Source organism: Camelus bactrianus, chromosome 11 (assembly GCF_048773025.1).
Source record: "Camelus bactrianus isolate YW-2024 breed Bactrian camel chromosome 11, ASM4877302v1, whole genome shotgun sequence".
Lineage (NCBI taxonomy): Eukaryota > Metazoa > Chordata > Mammalia > Artiodactyla > Camelidae > Camelus > Camelus bactrianus.
The window spans coordinates 47,390,797-47,409,703 of NC_133549.1; the positions used below are offsets into that span (position 1 = coordinate 47,390,797).

General features: G+C 36.2%; 1 protein-coding gene across 3 annotated transcripts in view; it reads left to right on the forward strand.

Annotated features, from left to right (window-relative positions):
• Positions 1 to 18,907, forward strand: part of IDE (insulin degrading enzyme) — an 89,148-nt gene that overhangs the window by 16,871 nt on the left and 53,370 nt on the right. For 2 of the 3 annotated variants that reach the window (XM_074373953.1, XM_074373952.1), the window contains exons 2-4: positions 10,548 to 10,732; positions 11,733 to 11,940; positions 15,054 to 15,223. In XM_074373953.1, the coding sequence (XP_074230054.1) occupies positions 10,548 to 10,732; positions 11,733 to 11,940; positions 15,054 to 15,223 (563 nt within the window). Of the gene's footprint in view, positions 1 to 6,408; positions 6,532 to 10,547; positions 10,733 to 11,732; positions 11,941 to 15,053; positions 15,224 to 18,907 lie in introns of those variants that run through there. The other variant, XM_045507369.2, reaches the window with a different exon arrangement.

Consider the following 18,907-nt stretch of genomic DNA (forward strand, 5'->3'; position numbering starts at 1 on the left):
AGGAGAAATGCTGTAAAGTCTGCCCAAGTCTGATGCAACTTTAGGTACCTCTGTTAATTTAGTGCACCCATGTGAACACTTCATGTGACTCTTGATTGGCAGTAATAGATGAGGACCCAAAGTCCAGTTTGACCAGAAGCGTTCAGTAGGATCCAGGATCTGAGCAGCAAAGGGGTCATTTAGTAGAAGTGAAGGTGTATAGTTACTGAACACTGTCTGGACTTGGTCCTTGGGTCACTGGAAATGGTACCAAGATGGAGAAATCGTGCAGACGTCAAGCTTCCTGAACCAGCATTATCTGAAGAGGTCAGATTCTCTTTCTGTCAGAACCAGGATGTGCATCTGAGTGGAACTGAGCCTTCAAGTGAAGATACACCCCTCTGTATAGAATATGAGTGCTTGTGGTTTCCTTACCTTGGAGGGCTGTCTTGAGAGAATTAGTTACAGGTTGATAACTCTTCCTAGCCTTTGAATTAATCTTTAGAGACCATGATAGGGATCTTTGAGATGTCCTTGCTGTTCTGAGATCATGGAAAATCTATAAGGAAGATGACCAAAATGTAAAATTAATTCTGAGTTTGAAGAAATTCTGATTTATGTAGTATTCTTTTTGTTTTGTTTTAAATTAAAGAGCCTGTCTAATTCAGATCTTGAGTTAGAAGTTGTTTGCTGTAAATGTTGAAAATTGTTGAAGGGAGAATTTATTCAAAGTTTAATCATTTTGCCTTTATTTGGGTTACATTTATTGCTTGTCACTCTTAATTGGTTGCTGGGAGTGTCAAGTTTTATTTTTAAATCTTAACTGAGGTCTAAAGTAATTGCTGAAAGCTAGTTTTCAAATCATACATAATGAGTAAAGACTTGTTAAAAGATTTAACATACTTTATTATTGACTTACGACTCATGCTATGCTTACATGGCTCTCCTAGTTCTTGTGGCCAAGATGACATCAATGGAAATAATTGTCTCAGGACACACCTGTGAAGGTTTAGCTAATTATTATGTTAATTGGACTATTATTTCTTATGAGCCATCTTAGTTTAGCACCTGTTTTATATGAATAGCTACTTCTCTGTATCCAAGTGGTACCATTTCCAGGATGACTTTTGGTGGATGATCTTTCTAACCTTGAATAATTCATATATCTCTCTCCCCTTTTAATTTACTGTGTTTTATGGTATTTTCAAAAACTCTATTTTAAAAAATGTTTAATTGAAATATGTCATGTGTTCAGCTTGACAAATTTTCACAAACAGAACCTACCTGTATGAACATAGCTGTATAACCAGCACATGATCAGTATCTCAGAAGCCCCCCTCATATTTCCTTCTAGTCACTACACCCTAAGTCAAGGGTAACCACCATCCTAACATAAAGGCATAGCTTGATTTTACTTGTTCTTGGCCTCTATTTAAATAGGAGGAAAAAAATACTCTTTAGCATCTAACTTCTTTGACTCCACCTTACGTTAGTGAGATTCATCCTTATCTTTGTTCTTTGTTCTAGATTATTCATTTTTATTGCTGTTTGTGTGAAGATATCACAGTTTATTTATCTTCTCACTGCTAATGAACATTCGATCTCTTCTAGTTTTGGCTATTATGAATAGTATTGCTACGAATATATAACTGTATTTATTTTGAGTATATAAAACATGAATTGTTAGGTCATATTGTCAGCTTTAGTATATATACTGCCAGGTTTTGAAAATGGTTGTACCAATTTGTATTCCCACCAGCAGTGTATGGAACTTTGGATTGCTCTATTGTTAGTGGCTAGTGAGACCCCTAAATTAGGGGGCCCGTGAAAGTGTGGATCCTTGCCACCGGCTGTGAAAGAATTTGCAGGAGAAGCAGAGGGACAAAGTGAATGGCTGTTTTATTGCTCAGAAGAGGAAGAGGAAAGAAAGCACTCAAGTGGGGAAAAGGAAAGAAAGATACTGGGTGGAGGGTAGGGGGAAAGGGGATTTACTGGGGAGCCATCAGCCAAGATGGCTGGTCTAGAGACCTCTAGCCTGGGACGGGCCACGTGGACTTTTACGCGAGACTTTCCCCATTATGTCCTTCTGAGTTTGCTGGAACCAGTAGCCTTTATTTACTTTTATTTATTTATTTTTTTAATTGAAGTATAGTCAGTTTACAATGTTGCATCCATTTCTGGTCCAGTAGCCTTTCTTTTCTGTCCTTTTCTGGTTGTTATGGTAGTCTGGTAGTCGTCAACTGTCATGGCACTGGTGAATATGTCATTTAGCGTGCTAATGCATGAAAATTAGCGTATACTGAGGCTAGAGGTCCACTGGAAGTCAAATCCTCTGCCATTTTGGGCTTTGTTGGTTCTAACCAGTTCCTATTCTCTTTGTGGCTGCCTCCTGAGACTTTGATAAGAGTAATTGGTTTCTATTTGAGGGAGGGGCAGGGGTATGATTCTGGGGCAACAGGCTTGGTAACAAAAAGGAAAGTTGCTTTTAATCAGAATGCCAACAATCTGGTGGACCATGTGTCCCCCAGGAAAAAATATCTAAGGCCTGAGAGACTTTAGCTTTTCTATAAACAAGAGGCAGAGGTTGGGGAGACTTAGTTCCTACAGAAGAACTTAAAGATATTGTTATGTACATTCCTTGAGAAGGAACCAGGACCCTGCCCCAAGGCTACACTGTTGTTTCTTGATTTTTCCTCCCTTGTTTTTGTATTCCCTTCCTTCCCTGATTAGCAGCTGTTTGGATCTGCCCTCTGGAACTCAGAGGTCAAGGAGACTGACCATGACCTATTTCCTACAAACAAGAGATGGGGAACACGGAAAGATTTGTACCAGGGAGAACCACAGGTCCCGCTCGGTATCACTGTGACTTCTCCATCACTTGGTATTTTCCATTCTTTTCATTTTAGCCATTCTGATTGATAGGTAGTAGTATCTTCAGAAAATCTCCTGTGAATTTGGGGCATCTTGAGGCTTTACTCTGTCACCCTAGTTCATGGACCCACCAGAGCCTCGCTTGTTTTTCTTTCCTGAGTAGAGCCCTTCTGGATCTTTAGCCCATGCGTGATCTTTAGTGTGAACCCAGAATTGGCAAATACCTCCCAGGAAGAAAACAGGTGATGATTATCAGCTAACCTCAGAGGACTCTGCTTTCTCCGGAATTCCAGTTTATCCAATTCTCTTTGCTTCTACAACTTTCCAACATTCTTGAAAATGTGATTTGTAATTTTTTTTGTGGCTTTTAGTTATTGAAGCTGAATCAGGTTGCCATGACCTATTATATCCCACTCAGAGATGTAAGTTGTCAGTAGATTCTTGGGATTTTCTGTGTACACAGTTACGTTGCCTATGAATAGTCTTAGCTCTTTTTTTGCTTTCTTTCTTATCTTTTTTTTTTCTTGCATTATTGACTGGTCCTAATTACTAGTACAATGTTTAATAGAAGAAATGATAGTGGCATCTTGTTTATAGGGATGGAGGATGAATACGTTATTTCATCATTAAGTATGATAATTGCTGTAGTTTTTGTAGTTTTTTTAGATGAAGAAATTTTCTCCTATTTCTAGTTTGCTGACTATTTTTAAAGATATGAATGGTTGTTTAATTTAGTTAAACACTTTACTTGCATCTACCAAGATGATTATGTTATTTTCTCCTTTTTTTCTATTCCTATGTCTTAATGTATGTTTCTGAAAAATAAATCACCCGTAACCATGCCATGTCTACTATGGTATTATTTTCATATTTCCTTTCATCCATGAGACAACTCTACACGCTCTTGTCTTTTGAAACCTGTTATACATTTAATCCTACCATACATTTTCCTTTTTATTTTTTATTAGCAAAGTAGATAATATGGTTCTCAGCCCAGGGACTCCTTTGGCAGGTTAGACACATTCTTCCAGGCTCCTTCCACTACCTATCTCTGTTTTATATAAGGAGAAATGAGTGAAAAACTGGAAGTTTTCCTTGGAGCATTTATGTTGACCTAGTTTAATTTTTATTTTCTCGTTTTTATTATTTGGAATTGTAAGGGAGGAGAATGGGGTCAGGGAAGGGCTGAGGGGTGGTAACTGGGAGCTGGGGAAGAAAGTCACATATGATTTCCTTAAGCATCACCTTCTGCTCCTCCCCTTCCCACGCTTCCTCTGTAGTTTCAGCTTTGCCACAGATCAGTTGTGTGAATATCCTTGGGCAAGCCACTTAATCACTGAGCTTTTGTTTCTCATCTGGGATTGAGGAGAATGGTCAGGAACAGCTGCTGTGACCTGCCACTTATGGAGAATGGAAAGATTCAATGAGCAGTTTATAAAGCTTATGACAGTTTGGGAATGGTTGTTAGGATTAGTTTTGTACAGTGGCATCTGTCTCACATTTTCTAACAGCTGGAAGTCTACCTGTGGAAGGAGGATACTTGGGAAACACCCTGGATCCCCAAATTACGACTGTTAGAAACCTGTAGTTAACTGTGGCAAGAGGTGTAAAATGGAGTTTTTGTTCATTTGCTTAAATCTTCATAAAGTTTCTATAAATTATTCCATGTTAAGCTTGTTGCTTTTGGAATGAACAACCATTGATATGTATGTACCAAAACTGTAACTTGCAAAAGCTCTTTTCTCTAAACCGTTACTGCCGTAGGATTCCTTTAAATTACAACAACCCTTGTTCATTTAAAGGTTTGTTTTTTTCATTGTAAACTCCTTTTTAGAGGGCATAGAGTTAGAGCAGCTGACATTCTGCCTGGAATAAAGGCAGTTCATCTCATCATGAGAAAGTAAGATTTAATTGACAGGATTTTAGTTTGTACTCACCTTTATGATACAGCTGGTGCATGAAGTGAGATACATTGGTCCCTCTAACTGAAAAGCCATGGCATAGGTGGTTCCCTGAGACATGTTATTTTTCGGTAAAGTAACATGAATAGTATTTGGGAATATGATATGTGGTCTTATGGTGAGGCATCCAAGGGCTCCTACCACCACTGCCTTGATATTCTCTCTTCCTGACCTCTGAGTTGTGCAGGGAAGAGAGGTTTGTGATGTGATTCTAATTTCAGGCATTTTCTCTCTGGGCACCTCCTCCACATTCAGGAGTGCCATAGGTAAACTTGACTTCCACCTATGGTTTTGGGAGTGAGTGGATGGATTCCACAGAAGGGAGGTTTTGACTTATAATTTGACTATTAGCTCCATCACTTACCTGTTGAGGTTTATAAGTCATCCATTTAGAAATTAGAAATGGATTGAGTCTAACTTTAAATATGTCTGGGGCCATGGGGGTTAGTAAGGACCAAAAGGCAAAGTAAAATTGCTCAATCTTCTATTCAGTTGGCTGAGACACTTAAAGAGATATGAGAAAAAAGACTATAAAGTGTCATCTGAATAAAAAATTATTTGCATAAAAGTTTTTCTCTTGATACAGGAATTTTTATTGATCTGTTTGGGAGTTCGTTTTGCAAACCTGCAATTGAGGCCTAGATAAAAGTCCATGATCTTTCATTGGAAGTTTTGCTTGTAGTTCTGTTAACATCAAGCTCTTGTTTTTCCTCTGAATGCCTCACATGTTTTCCTCACCACCATTCTTTTGCTCAGGTATTCCCTTCCTCTTATTTGACATGCTTCTACTCATCTTCTCTTTTCCCTGTCTCCCCTCTTAGAGAGAGTTAGGTGCCCCTTTCATTACTGCCATAGTACCCAGGGGATAACTTTGTCACCACACTTAAAAGATAATGACTCGTTTTCATCTCTCACAAGTCTGGATTCCTTTAGAGCACAGGTTCTGGTGCACTTAACTTTGTAACCAGTATGCATGGTGTGGCGTCTGGACCTTAACAGGCCTCCTTAATTGTTTGGATATGGGGTGCTGAGGTGGACACAGGACTGGTAGTTAAGAGCTGAGTCCTAATTGTAAATTTTTAGTGTATGGTCTTGGACAAGTAGCCTTAAGTTTCCTTACAAGTAAGATGAAGGGACTAACCTACGTGGGGATCTTGTAAAAATGCGGATTCTGGCTCAGTAGGTCTCTGGTGGTTTTCGATGTTTTGCATTCTAAGAATTAATGCTCCCAGTTCAAAAACTGCAAAGAAGTAGATAACATCTAAAGGCTACTCCAGCTTTTAACTTCTGTGATTTTAGTCACTGTTTTAAATTCTGAACAAAGTTACAAGATACGCTATCATTACTAAACATCTCCAGTTTATCAGAATGCTAAACATTGACAGTTCTGTGCCTTATTATGAAATTGTATGATAATGTCCCTAAAATTGAAAGTAATTTTGTTACTCCCAAGATTTTGACTTTGACAGGTTAAAAATATCAAAAAGATATCTGGAAAAGCATTTGAGTTAGCACTAATTTATCATCTAAAAGTCAGAATACGTTGTTGCTTGCTCTTTGGTGCATATTGGAGAACATTTGCAATAAATAAAATGCTAATGAGGGAGCTGAGTTGGATGGACATGTGATCTCATGAGTATAAATACAGAGACAGGCAAGCTGTTGAGGAATTCATCATCAGAGGAGGAGTTCCCAGTCATTTCCTTCAGTTCTCCAGAAGGTGAGAATCATTCTGTTGTAGAACAAATTGATAGATATGCTATAGGTAAAGGCAGACTGTGCCTAATGAATATGGATTGCTGGGGACGGGTCTTGTTTGAAGATGTTGCTACTGTTTCATTTGGCTTTTACTTCCTCAAGAAGTCATATTTGATTTGGGAGCATTGCCAGCTTAGAAATATATATCTGTCTTTGATCTCATATACTTTCAAGTAGTCAGATTAATTTTTATGCTTGACTTACAGAATAAATCCATCTCTTTACTCTCAACCATACCAGGGATATTAACCAGGCATAGCTTCAGTGTCCGAATGAGTTATATACATGCCTATGATGGACTCTGATAATTTTTATTCCTCTAAGAAAATGAAAAGCTGGACAAGGGAAATTGAACCCTGAAAAAAATACAGAATGTAGCATATACTTGAGGGTGGTTATCTTAATTATAATGAATTTTCACCTCCCACAGAATAAGACAGTCCTTCCAAAGTGAGCTGTATTTCATCTCCCCAATATACTTATGGATTGGACAGAAGTTTTAGAGCTTGTTTCATGGTCATCATCATTATCATCATTATTACATTTTAATAATTTGTAACCCGTGGTTTCCCTATAAATCTAACTAGCCTGGGGCAAGCACTGTAGAGGGAGTTGGGTGTAAACAATGGCAATGGAACCAAAATAAATGGCCTTTGGTTTTTGCTCCCGCTTAATGGAATCCATCACTAGAATTCCAAGCCTCTCCCTTCCTCTAGCAGAGCCTTACAGGAAGGAGCTTAGGCATCCTTTGTGGTGCACGTGGAGCTTTTTTTTACTGTTGCTTTTTAATGCTGTCTTTCTTGCTGGGGGTCTTAATGGAGACTGCCTCATGACTTATTTAATCTTAATGTTGCTGCTAGGTTGGAACTTATTTTTTTAAATAGTAATGCATATTGAACCCAAATTAAAGTTTTTGAAGCCGTCTGTGTATTGAAGGCATTTACTGCAGTCCAAACAGATTGTCCTTTGGGAAATACCTGAACCAGGATTCTTATTGTTATGACCCTCTTTGGAGGCTTAGATAGACCATTTTCTGTTACTTTAAGAATTTTTTGTTTTAACCACAAAACACCATTTTTAAAGACTTTTCACTTAGATATTTTTGTCTTTGACATTGAACTTAAGTGGCTTATGGCTAAGAAAATAGAAAGGAGTCATAAATAATGCCTTTTCACTTCCAAATTGCTTTTGAATTTTCCATGGTGGCCTTATATCCCTAAAATGTTAGTATGAATATGCTCTGTTTTTAAAGAAAATACTTCTACTATAAACAGGGCAAGATTATTAGTACTGTCTGTGTAAAGTATTATTTGTTTTTTAAAAAATCAGTATTACACATTAAGTATGACCTATAGTATAATTCCAGTGGACATTCTTAAAATGAGTGAATCTCTTTGGTTTATCAGTTGTTACCTGGAAGACTAGTTACAGATGATTTCATAGAGAAAGATAGTCTAATAAAAACAAACTGGATTTTTCTCTCCCTTTATCTTGAGAGATTTTAACACAAAAAATAAATATTTTATCCAAAATTAATTTCATGCCTATTTATGATTTATCTTTAAATCTGAATGTCTGTCAATCTTTAAGGAGCAGTTAGATCCGCTTCTTCTGTCTTCCAGATCAGAAGCAAATGTGTTAGCCTAGGATCATTTTTTCCTCTGTAGTTTCAGAAAAGTTTTTGGCTTTACCTGATTAGTTCATTGGCCTACTGTTAATAGCAGGCTCAATTTTTGTCTCTTAAGCAGTCCCCAACATAGACAAAGATAGTGTTCATTTTTAGTCTTAAAAACATACATACCCCAGATCTGGAAAATCCCTTCAATGCAATAATATCAACTTATACTCCTACTGGATTCTGTGTGTTAATAGTCCCTTCCCATCACTGTAACTCCAGCCTTACTAGAGAAGAAAGGAGAGGACTATTGGGGGAAGGGGAAGTCCTTTGTTTGAGAAATTATCTAACATCTCTGTTAAGGTCATTGGACTGTTCCTAGTCTGGCATTCAACTCTTCACTAGATTAAAAAAATTGCCTGGAGTCCTTCCAACGTTTTGTTTGTTTTTATGTCTTTACTTTTGCTGCCTTCATAGGACAGCCCAAGTGTCTTATTTTTACTGGGACTTCGCAAGATTTTTCCTCAGTGGTGTTGTTCCTTAGGTTTTGAGCATGTGCATATCAGACCCATGAGTTCCAGATCAGCCCTATGTTTGAATATCATAAGTTTGAGTAGTGTTTTGGTTGACCCAATAATGATACTTGTACAACTTCTCACCTCACTTACTCTAGTAAATACCTCTGAAATATGTGGGAAAGCAGTTATTGGTAATTGAACACTGTTCTAGGTCAGCACACTGACCAACTCATGGCCCAACCAATTCTGTCTCAAATTCCCATCCATATGCTCTCCTAGATACAAACTGGCTCCATGAAAACAATATTGTTAGCATTTCTCTGAAAGAATGAAGGGTAAGAGGGAGGAGAGAAATGATTATACCCTGTAGATAAGCTATAAAAAGTTTCCTCTAGAGTCTAGGTCAAGATGGTGGAGTAGAAAGATCCTGACCTTACCTCCTCCCATGGACACACCAAAACTATAACTACATGTAGAACAAACATCTCTGAGAATGACCTGAGGACTAGAAGACAGATTTTCACATTGTTGTATATGAACCTCGTGGTAACCACTAACCAAAAACCTGTAACAGATATACAAAAAATAAAGAGAAAGGAATTCAAACATAACACTAAAGAAAGTCATCAAATCACAAGCAAAGGGAACAAGAGAATAAGAAAGGAAAGAGAACTAATAATGAAAAGTTGCAGGATACAGAAAATCAGTATACAGAAATCTGGTGTATTTCTATACAATAATAACAAACTTTAAGAAAGAGAAATGCAGAAAATAATCCCATTTTACAAATGCATCAAAAAAAGGAAAGAGAAAATTTATGAAAACAATGAACAAAATGATAATAATTATATGCCTATCAATAAATACTTTAAATGTAAATGAGCTAAGTGCTTCATGATTTTGATAAGGACATAGGGTGCCTGAATGGATTAAAAAATAAGACCCGTTTATATGCTGCCTTGTAAGAGACTCAGTTTAGATATAAAGACATACACAGACTGAAAGGGAACCCTTGTACACTGTTGGTGGAATGTAAATCTGCAGCCATAATGGAAAACAGTATGGAGATTCCTCAAAAATTTAGAATTAGAACTATCATACAACCCAGCAATTCTAATTCTAGATATTTATCCAAAGAGTATGGAAACACTCATTTGAAAAATAATAGGCAGTCCTGTTTGCTCCAGCACTATTTACAGTAGCTAAGATATGGAAGCAACCTAAGTGTTCACTGATGAATGGCAAATGGCAGGAATTCATTATTTTTCATGACTAATATTCCTGTATGTGTGTACATCTTCTACACACACAATGGAATATTACTCAGCCATGAAAAACATGGATCATCTTGCTATTTGCAATAGCTCTAATGGACCCAGAGAGTATTACGTTAAGTGAAATAAGTCAGAGAAAGACAAATACCATATAATTTCCCTTAAGTGTGGAATCTAAAAAAAAAAAAAACAAAACAAGCAAACAGAAACAAAACAGACACAGAGGGAAAGTTCTTGGTTGCCAGAGGGGAGAGAGGAGGGAGGTTGGGCAGAATAGATGGAGGTGATTAAGAGGTGCAGATTTCCAGTTATAAAACAGGTGCCAATGTGGATGTAGGGAATATAGTTAATAATATTTTAATAATTTTTTATGGTGGCATATGGTTACTAGACTTATTGTGGTGATCAATTTATAATGAATCACTGTCATACACCTGAAACTAATGTTGTGGGTCAACTGTACTTCATTATAAGAAAAAGGAACAAAATAAGTTTCCTCCACATGCTACTCTTTGTTTATTAAAAAAGAGAAGGCACAATCCAACAATTAATAGTTTTTTTTTCTTTTCAGTTTCCAAAGAAAGACTTACAGCAAAATGAATAATCCAGCTATCAAGAGGCTAGAAAATCATATCATTAAGTCTCCTGAAGACAAGCGAGAATACCGTGGGCTAGAACTGGCCAATGGTATCAAAGTACTTCTCATCAGTGATCCCACCACGGATAAATCATCAGCAGCACTTGATGTACACATAGGTACAATTTAAAATTGTGAATTAAGCTTTGTTCAGTTTCATTGACCTAATTTTGACATTAATTTATTAGAACTCTCCATATTTGTGTGAATAAAGACCTGGTGGTTACCAGTTTGATGTGCCTTACTTTGTATAGTAGCCCTGCACAGCTGTTGGTAATCTACAGTCGTCTGAGTTAAATCATCTTACATTTACCTTTACCTTGTTAGGTTCCCAGCTAAGGTGACCTAGCAGCAAGGAAGTTCATTCCCATCCTTTTCAGTAACGGTTCTGATGCCTTCACTTTCATATACTTTTTGTACACTAGGAAATACCGTATTTCCTAAATTCTTGTGTGCACATTTCTCCCACATTTAATATTGCTTTAAACAAGTTACTTCTTAATCCATGTATACATTTAGTGAGGTGTATTTCTTCTTTCCTCTATGAAAAGCTTTTTATTTCACTCAATGGCATTTTAGAATAAGGGAAGTAAGATAATAACCGTCATAAGTTGAACGAATAATTATTGCCAAGCATAGCACAGTGTTCTTTGCAGGTTATCTAATTTGTATTTGCACAACTCTCTAAGTAAGGCACATATACAAAAAGTGACTGAAGCAAGATAAAGTATTTTGTTCAAAGTTTCACAGCTAGTAGAGTTACTAACCCTCAAACCTATGCTCTTAGCACTACGCTATATTGTTTCCTGCAATGAAATATAAGAGCTAGAAAGTGTAGAACAGTGAATTCAGCTCTTTCTCTCAGTGTGATGTATGACAAAACTAATATCCATAGAAATTAAGTGTCTGCCCAAGGTCACAAACAAACTGATGTCTGAAGCTGGGACTAGAATCTAAGCAGCACCATTTTAGAGTAGCCTATGCTTAACTTGCTCTGACTGTATGGTTAGATTTGTCATACTAACAAAATTTCCAAATCATCTGTGATTCATCAGTACTTGATAGCTTACAACATTTAAAAAAAATGTTTTTTATATAGATTTGTCTCTTCTCTTTCAGGTTCCTTGTCAGATCCTGCAAATATTGCTGGCTTAAGTCATTTTTGTGAACATATGCTATTTTTGGGAACAAAGAAATACCCTAAAGAAAATGAATACAGCCAGTTTCTCAGTGAGCATGCAGGAAGTTCAAATGCCTTTACTAGTGGAGAACATACCAATTACTATTTTGATGTTTCCCATGAGCACCTAGAAGGTGCCCTAGACAGGTAATACTGAATACCCTATAAATTATCCAACTTTGTCTACTTATCATGTTTATAATAGTAATTATTATTTTTACAAAGACGTCTTCACAGCTTTATAGCTTAACAAAAGGTATTTTAACCATTTTATTCCCTCCCCCTGGGTTTTATGAAAAAGAAAATAATAATGAGTGATATCATGTATTTACTTTGTGGTAGAGGAAAAATAATGATATGACTTTAAACCAGCCTTCAGGCCTATGAAATACTTTATTGACTTATAAAGTTCTCACCAGCCTTTCCCATTCTAACTGGTATTACATATGAAACGTGTTGAAGAATAAATTGTAATAGTGTCATGGATCTCCTTTCAAACATACCCCTGTTCCAGAATGCTAGAACTTAAATATTCTATTCTCCTTTAGGTCCTTGATCCTCAAGGATACTTAGTGGATACAGAATGTTTTGACATGCTGTTTCAACCCTGGAGACATTTTGTGAAAGTATTTTCTGGAGCAAGCTCCACTAGGCCAGTTTAATTTCTTGGTCAATTTTCTATACAGCTAATAATTTCTAATTTTTTATGATATCAGTGATTTGATTCATTATTCAAAGCATAATTTTTCCTTGATGAATTTTTATAGCTTTCTGTGTTACCAAGAAAGTGTAATTCTGCAGCCTTTTGATGGGTTTATAATGAAGCTTGATTTCACAGTTTTAGTAATTTTCAGCTTTAATTGCTGTAATTACTTATATTAATAATAGTCTTTTTTTCCCCAAACCTAATAGTTTGAATTTATTCTGTAGTGCAAAGAACATTAACAAAACAAAGGCATGGATTCAGGATACATGACTGGGTCAGAGTGGCCTGTTTCTTACTCTAGCTTATGTTTCAATCTTTAGGCAGCAGCTTTGAGGTGTAATCATCTTTTGTATGTGTTCCCAGAAGGCTTTCATTAATGAGTTCCCTGGGATCATACACTGAATTTAATTTCCTGTGTTACAAATGCCTCAGCAGATGTTCACATAATAGATCTCTGTTTGATGGAGGATATCTGTTACTTGGCTCAGAGTTTAAAAAAAAAAAAACCACTTGTAGAAGAGCATCTTTTAAAAAAAATTCATTATACTATGTCATAATCATGACCTTTTCTGTGGGCTTGTCCAGCCATGGTATGTAGCTATTAGGTACTTTTCCTAGCCTGAATGTATTGAGGTAGGTAAAAGAGGTTACATGTCCAGAAATACCTGTTTCCATATCTTTTTAATTATAGACTCCAGATAGATGGAGTGTCCCTGTGGATTGGTACGTGTGTAGTACTTAACACAGTATTGTATTCAGTGTGTGCTTAAAGTAATATCAGATAATGATAACAGCCTCTTTGATGGCTGGACTGTGAGGTGTAGTTGCTGAGATGTTCGTAAACCCAGAAGTCTCTTAGGCCCACTGAATAGTAGTCCCATTCAGATCGTGCTTCTGCTCTTGGCTTCATCTGAATTCTGGACTTTGTTTTTTATACAATGGGGTCTAAAGTTTCTTAAGAATTACTGTATGAAATCATGGTTTAAATTGCAACCTGATATTAGAATTAATTTACTAACTAAAGGGATCTTAGCTCAGCTTCAGTATACCTTAAAGTATTGCTATTAAAGAATAGCCTCAAGCATATTGTTTATGTTAGAGTTACATGCCATGTTATTTGTTGAACCACTGCTTATTCAGTTTTTAAAATTCTGTTAGTATTTCATAAAAGCCCATAATTATGTCTTTGTCAGACTACTATGTTGTAGGTTTTTCACTCCATTACTTTTTCCACTAATTAAAGTTTGTTTCCTTTTCTTCATAAGAAGGAAGCATGTTCAAATAGAGCCTTTTAAAAATGAATCACTTAGTTTGTCCTAAAATGCCTGAGTCTTAGTGATACTGTACTTTAAACTGTAGATGCAAGATTTATTGCCTAAGCATCGTCACTTGCCTTTTCCTTTTCTGGAGAATTAGCCATATACAACAGGGGTTTTCAGAGACATGCCAAATTGCCAATCTTAAATAGATTGTTGCTGTCTCATTAAGTCTGCCTTGACTTTTTGGTGCTGTGATATTGTGATTTATGATAAGAAATATATCTTTGGTCTTAGTCCGTAGTCCTGGCCCGTAGCTTCTAAAAGCTTTGGAATTTCCTAAGTAATGAGAGCCATAGAGTTGTCTTTTTTTATTTTAAGCAGGTGACTTTGGGGAAGTCCCTTGATAACCTGAGGGTGAGGGCTGCTTGCCAGGGTTAACCAGCTCTGTGATTAGAGGGTTGGAACTTTCAGTCCAGGGGCTAGAGATTGATTTCAGTCACCAATGGCCCAGTGACTTAATCAGCCATGCCTGTGTAATGAAGCTACTCTAAAAACCCGAAAGGATGAGGTTCGGAGAACTTACAGGTTGTGAGCACATAGAGATCTGGGAGAGTAGCCTGCATAGAGGGCGTTGGAAGCTCCATGCCCCTTCCCACATACCTTGCCTTATGCATCTTTCATATGGCTGTTGCTCAGTCATATCCTTTTATAATAAAACTGGTAATCTAGTAAGGAAAATGTTTCTCTGAGTCCCGTGAGCTGATCTAGCAAATTAATTGAACCTCCGAGGAGGAGGTTTTGGGAACTTCTGATCTATAGCCAGTTGGTCAGAAGCCCAGGTGACAACCTGGACTTGCAGTTGGTGTTTACAGTTGGGGGGCAGGGGGAGGAGGTGAGGGGAAGGAGGAGTCTTATAGGACTTGAGAGCCGATGTTATCTCCAGGTGGATGGTATCAGAATTGAGTTAAATTTTAGGATGCTCAGCTGGTGTTGGGGAATTGCTTGGTGGTGTGGTAAGAACACATGGAATTGTCAGAATCAGAGATGTTAATCGTTATATATTTTCACTAATTATTTAACATCCCGGGGAGGGGTAGACTGCTCTGAATTTACATGTGTCCAATGTTATATTTTTCCTATTGCTTACGAATTATATTCCTTCTTTATTAGTAGCAGTGATAGTTTTTTCTGATTCTGTAGAATTCATATTTCCTATCAAAGTTTCAAGCATATTTTTAAAAGGCCACTCCTCAAATAACAGCTTTCAAATTGTTAATTATGTTTCACACCCTTAGGTTTGCACAGTTTTTCTTGTGCCCCTTGTTTGATGAGAGTTGCAAAGACAGAGAAGTGAATGCAGTTGATTCAGAACATGAGAAGAATGTGATGAACGATGCCTGGAGACTCTTTCAGTTGGAAAAAGCTACAGGAAATCCCAAACACCCCTTCAGCAAATTTGGGACAGGTTTGTCAGCAGTGGGTTTAATGCATTAGTTTTCCTTGACCTCATTTGAACCATGGCCTCTTTGTCCAGTATGGTATTTCCCAGTTCAGGGTAGAAGATTGCAGAGCTCCTAATTCCTGTTCTTTATAAACTCACAGTCTGGAGCTGATAAGTGGTTGTTACATCTCTATTACTCCCTGTTATTTTTTAAACCATGCCCCTAAACTTAAGTTATCTGCCAAGTCCCTGTGTATTTGTGACTATATTTGTGACTCATTACCTAAAAAGAAGTTAAAGCTTAGGTATATGAACTTCAAGGTAATAGATTATTAAGAAGAATGACCAAATGTGAAGCAAGCTTATTGGATAACAAGGTATGGAATTGAATTCAGATTTTAGAAATAGTAAGAATGAAGTGGCAATGATCCTTTAAAACATGTGATTAATATTTTGACTAGTAGTTCAAAAAGAAGAATGTTAAACAAGAGTCGGGCCCTTGACATTGGACCTTTTGAACATTTTTTATCAAGGTATAATTGATGTACAGTATTATGTAATTTTCAGGTGTACAACATAGTGCTTCTGGCATTGGACTTTATACACAATACTCAGGATGATATTCTCAAAATTGTAGTAACAATTACCTATGCAGTTATTTAACCCTGTAGAGGGTTACCCTGGCCATCCCATACAAATAGGGCTTGACTGTTTAAGGAGCTAAGTGCTTAGAATTGTGCATAGATATTAACCAGCATTTCAAAAGGATTTGATAATAGATCCCTTTATTCTGAAGTCTGTCTTCCGAGTAGAATGCTATACTTCAAGGCTTGTTGAATCTTCCTGCTCCCATCACCTCCACGTCTACTATCTATAGGTAGATGCATAGCGTCTGCTCCAGGTACGACTCCATGGAAGACAGAACAGTACTGAAGACACATGAGATCTCTGCTCCTGGTAGATTAGAAGTGGAGATGACAGGGAGTAGAATAAAATAAATATTAGAGATACTTGATTTTATAGTGGTACATTTTTTCTTTATTAATTTTTCATTAAAAAGAACATTTAATTTAAATATTTAAACAATACAAAAATGTTTTTTTAAAAGCAAAAACAAAAAATTGTCCATTTCCTCATCTACTCCTGCCATTCCCACTCACCAGATATTGTTAAAAGTTGCTATGATTTTAAAATACTGCTTGAAGGATTATAAAATAGCATAAAAATAATAGATTGTTTAGTGTGCTTGAAAATTTATGCTTTATACACACTATTATATATAAAATGGATAAACAACGGCCTACTATATAGCATAGGGAACTATATTCAGTATCTTATAATAACCTGTAATGGAAAAGAATCTCAAAAAGAATACATATACATGTATAATTGAATCAGTTTGCTGTACACCTGAAACTTAAACAACATTGTAAATCAACTGTACTTCAAGAAAGGAATAAATAAATATATTCTAAACTTTTAAAAACATGTATGCTTATCATGTAAGTTAATATATCCAGCAGCAGCCAGGGAATTAGCATAGCTTTATAGAAATAGGAGTTTTTAAAAATTGCAGTTAGAAGTAGTGATACTGTATTCTTTAGACTTACAATACTTGGCATGCAATATCAGCGTCATCGCTAAGGTGAATACTGTGGTTCCTAAAATGTCTATGTAGTGATTAATTGTCTAAAAAGTGGCTTTCATAGGGAATAACAGCATATGTGATATGTCAAGAAGGGAATATGGGTTTAAAAACAAATTTCAAAATCACTACATCCAATGATTGTTGTCCTTTAAGCAGTCCCTTTGGTAGGTTAGAAACTTCCACCAACACTGCTGCTGTTGTGCAGAAAGTGTTAGAGCTCCTCTTTGGGAGTTGCCTTCTGTTAAATAGTCTCACTGTTGATAAATCACAATCAGCATAATCAGGAAGCAGCCACAAATCTTCCTGAAATAAATCCAGTGAATAAGATGAGCAATATTACTTCTGGTCACAAACAAGGAACAAACTTAAAATGTCCTAGAGGAAGGTTTCAGGAGTGATGGGCAAAGAGAAACATCAAATGGTCCTATATGTATGGGTGCAGTTTAAGAGCATATTTGTTTTTATAACCACTGACAAGGCTAGGCAGTTAGTCAGCAAAGGATGAGGTCATAGAAACAGCTAAGAGGTGAATTAGCCAGACTCAGTACGAAAGTATGGAAAATCTGATATAAGTAATGCAAATGCCAAGTTACCTACTGATTCTGGAAATATAAACTAACTTTGAACTTCTTGGAGTAGAGGTTCTGTTCATTAAGATCACAGATATGTTTGAAAAGATGATGAAAGCTATATACCCTTGCCCTAGAAATTACACACATAGAGAATTCTGCAAAAGTTATTTGAATGTTTGTCAGAAATTCATACTTAGTTTACTTGTATTATTTTATAGTAACTTCAGATGTTTTTGTGAATGTGCGCCATTTTGTTCATCAAGTATTGATTTATTATTTTAATATTAATATGTTAAGTATTACTTAATATCAGGAAAGCTGGGTATTTTATTTTTCCCCCACAAAGGCTGGGTATTTCAAAATGAACAAAAACCCAGCATTATGTTATTTATTTTTAAGAAAACCTTAAGATATTTGTCCCTAACAGTGGCTTTTCATGCTTCAAAAATAGTATAGATCAGTGAATTTCAAACTTTTCTGTATACATCCTGCAGTAAGAAGCATATTTTACTTAGTAATTCAGAGTGCATGTAAGCAACTGAAACAAAAGTTTTACCAAAAAATATCTATCTTACACCTTGGGATGTAGTCTGATATCCTCTGTTATATTCTGTTTCTTAAAAAAAAAAATCTTGCTCTGCGAGTACAATGAATTTATTTCATTACAAATCGAATGGGTCGCAGCCCATAGTTTAAGTAATCCAGAATGATAGGCAATCATTTCAGTAGACTTAGGAAAAGCATTTGATAAAACTCGTTCATGAACAAAAAGCAACAAAAAGCTCTTGGACTGATAAAAACCTATGTCAAACATCATGATTAATTCTGAAGTTTCAAAAGGATTTCTGTTGAAAGGCAAAATCAGAACAAGAATACCCTCTAATCACTTTTTCCTTCAGCTGTGTTATAGGTGCTAGTCATTGCAGGAAGTCAAGGGGAGAAAAATGTGATAAGTAAGAGATAGGAAGGAAGCAAAACAAAACTTTTCTTATTTCCATATGACATGATTATCTGAAGAAATCTTCAGATCAATCATTAAAAATAAGATAATTCACCAAGGTTGCCAAAAGAAGAGAAACACTAAAATTACATTCTTGTGTCAATCGTAATCAATTAGAAAAATGCTACAGGAAAAATTATTTCACTCACCTTATATAAATAGCTATAGATACTTAGAAATCTAACAAAAGAGCAAGAAATATATAATGGCTATAAAAGAACACTTCAGTAAATGGGGAAATAAACCATTTTCGTGAATGGGCAAACTCATCACACAGATATAATTCACTCTGACTTTATCTAAATTCAGTGCAGTGCCATTTGAAAGTCCTAGAAGTTTATTATTTTTTTGACAATCTAATAATCTGATTATAAAATTAATAAGAAAGAATAAAGGGCAAAAATAGCTAAGGTAATTTTGAAGAGCACCAAAGAAGGGACTACTTCTACCAGATGTCAAGACTTACTATAAAGTTCTAGTTGTTAACA